The sequence below is a fragment of the Nanorana parkeri genome, unplaced genomic scaffold (assembly GCF_000935625.1).
Source record: "Nanorana parkeri isolate BGI_ZX_2015 unplaced genomic scaffold, ASM93562v1 scaffold708, whole genome shotgun sequence".
Classification (NCBI taxonomy): Eukaryota; Metazoa; Chordata; class Amphibia; order Anura; family Dicroglossidae; genus Nanorana; species Nanorana parkeri.
The window spans coordinates 750,793-752,449 of record NW_017306976.1 but is presented as its reverse complement, the minus strand read 5'-3'; the positions used below and the strand labels follow the sequence as shown (position 1 = coordinate 752,449).

The 1,657-nt window shown below is 41.3% G+C and overlaps 1 protein-coding gene across 1 annotated transcript in view; it reads left to right on the top strand.

Annotated features, from left to right (window-relative positions):
* The first annotated feature begins 315 nt into the window (after positions 1–315).
* The window catches only part of TNMD (tenomodulin), a 58,769-nt gene continuing 57,427 nt past the window's right edge, over positions 316–1,657 (top strand). The window contains exons 1-2 of the mRNA XM_018563901.1: positions 316–368; positions 475–609. Of these exons, the coding sequence (XP_018419403.1) occupies positions 333–368; positions 475–609 (171 nt within the window). The 5' untranslated portion in view covers positions 316–332. The remainder of the gene's footprint in view (positions 369–474; positions 610–1,657) is intronic.

Below are 1,657 nucleotides of genomic sequence, written 5' to 3'. Positions count from 1 at the left end.
CTGCATGTATCTATCTATCTGTCTATCTATCTATCTATCTATCTATCTATCTATCTATCTATCTATCTATCTATCTATCTCATGTACCTCACTGTATATTACGTAGTTTGCAGTATTCATTGGGTAAATTTCAATACTGCAGAAGAATAGACGCCTAGTGAAAAGAGAAAAAAACGTGGAAAGAAGGAAGGATTGGTATGAGAGATCATTAAGTCACTGAAATACAATTCCCTTCTGTGGTCCTGGAGCAGCAGGCTCTGTATTACACAATCGCCTCTGCTGCTTCCTCACTTACTCCAGCCTTACTCACTGTCCCTATAGCAACTCTAAGGATGAAGACTATGTTAGAAGAGACGGGACTTCAAGAAGTAAGTGAATGATGTTCTTTTTTAAATGTGTCTTCTTTTTATTTATTTTTTTATTTACCTCTAATTTATAACAATTTACGTTCTTCCTTTTTTTTTTCGTAATAAGGCAGAAGTATTAAAGCCCAAAAAGTGGAATTCTAAAAAATGTGCGATTTTGGCGGTATCTGTCTGCGTCGTGGTGGTTGTATCGCTGACGCTGCTCTTCGTTTTGAAGGATTTCTGGAAACAGCTTCCAGAGAAGGTAAGTCACCTGCCGTAGTGCCCGAGCATTTAATATGGATATTATTTTTTTCATTGATCGCAGTGAGGTCATAGATATGACATCATATTGACATTGAATCAAAAGATTTTGGGGAATTTACTCAAATGCTTGCATGCGCATGAGGGCAGAATCAACGAGTTTCCTTCAAATAAATATTGTAACATTGTAGAATTTGTATTCCCTTTAATGCTGGTCTATGAAGCTGGTATAGACCTGACAGCCTATATATAATTTACATATATTTATAAAGCAGTACATTACAGTGAAGGATTCACCTGCAGTAAATGATTGATGAAATTCCCATTCACTGCTTTATAAATATGCCCTTCAGGGCATTCACTTCAATTTATCCTTTTATCTGCCATGGACTGGCAAAAATAATTTAAACTGCATGTAAAGCCCAAATTTTTGTCTTTTGGGTTTTTTCTTTTGTTTTTTTTTTTTAGCTTTTGTGCGTACCTGAGAGTAGAGAGGCAGCAGAGGGTACTGATGACAGAGTACGGGGATACATTTGGAGATGCGGGATGCACAGGGGTGCACTTGGAAGCATGGGATGCACAAGGTTGCACTTGGAAGTATGGGGTGTGCACAGGGGTGCACTTGGGGACTAGGATCACCTTATGGCACACTAGGAGATGAGGTGTGGGGGTGTACAGGGCACATTTGGAGATGGGGGGTGTACAGGGCACATTTGGAGATGGGGGGTGTACAAGACACATTTGGAGACTTAGAGTGCACAGGGGCACACTTGGAGTTACAGGTCACACAGGGGCACAACTGAAAACATGGGAGCACACAGGGGCAAATTTTGGAGATATGGGAACACATACAGGAGCATTTTGCAACATGGAGTATATGGGGCGCACTGAGGCATACTTGGTGACAGGTGGGTTCACAGAGTGCACAGAAGACACTGTACAGTTGTACTGGGAGCACTTGCAGATATTGGGCACTGGGGGTAAAGAGAAACTGAGGCATATGAAGGGCAAAGGTGGACACAGTGGCACAGGAGGCAATGGGTAACAAG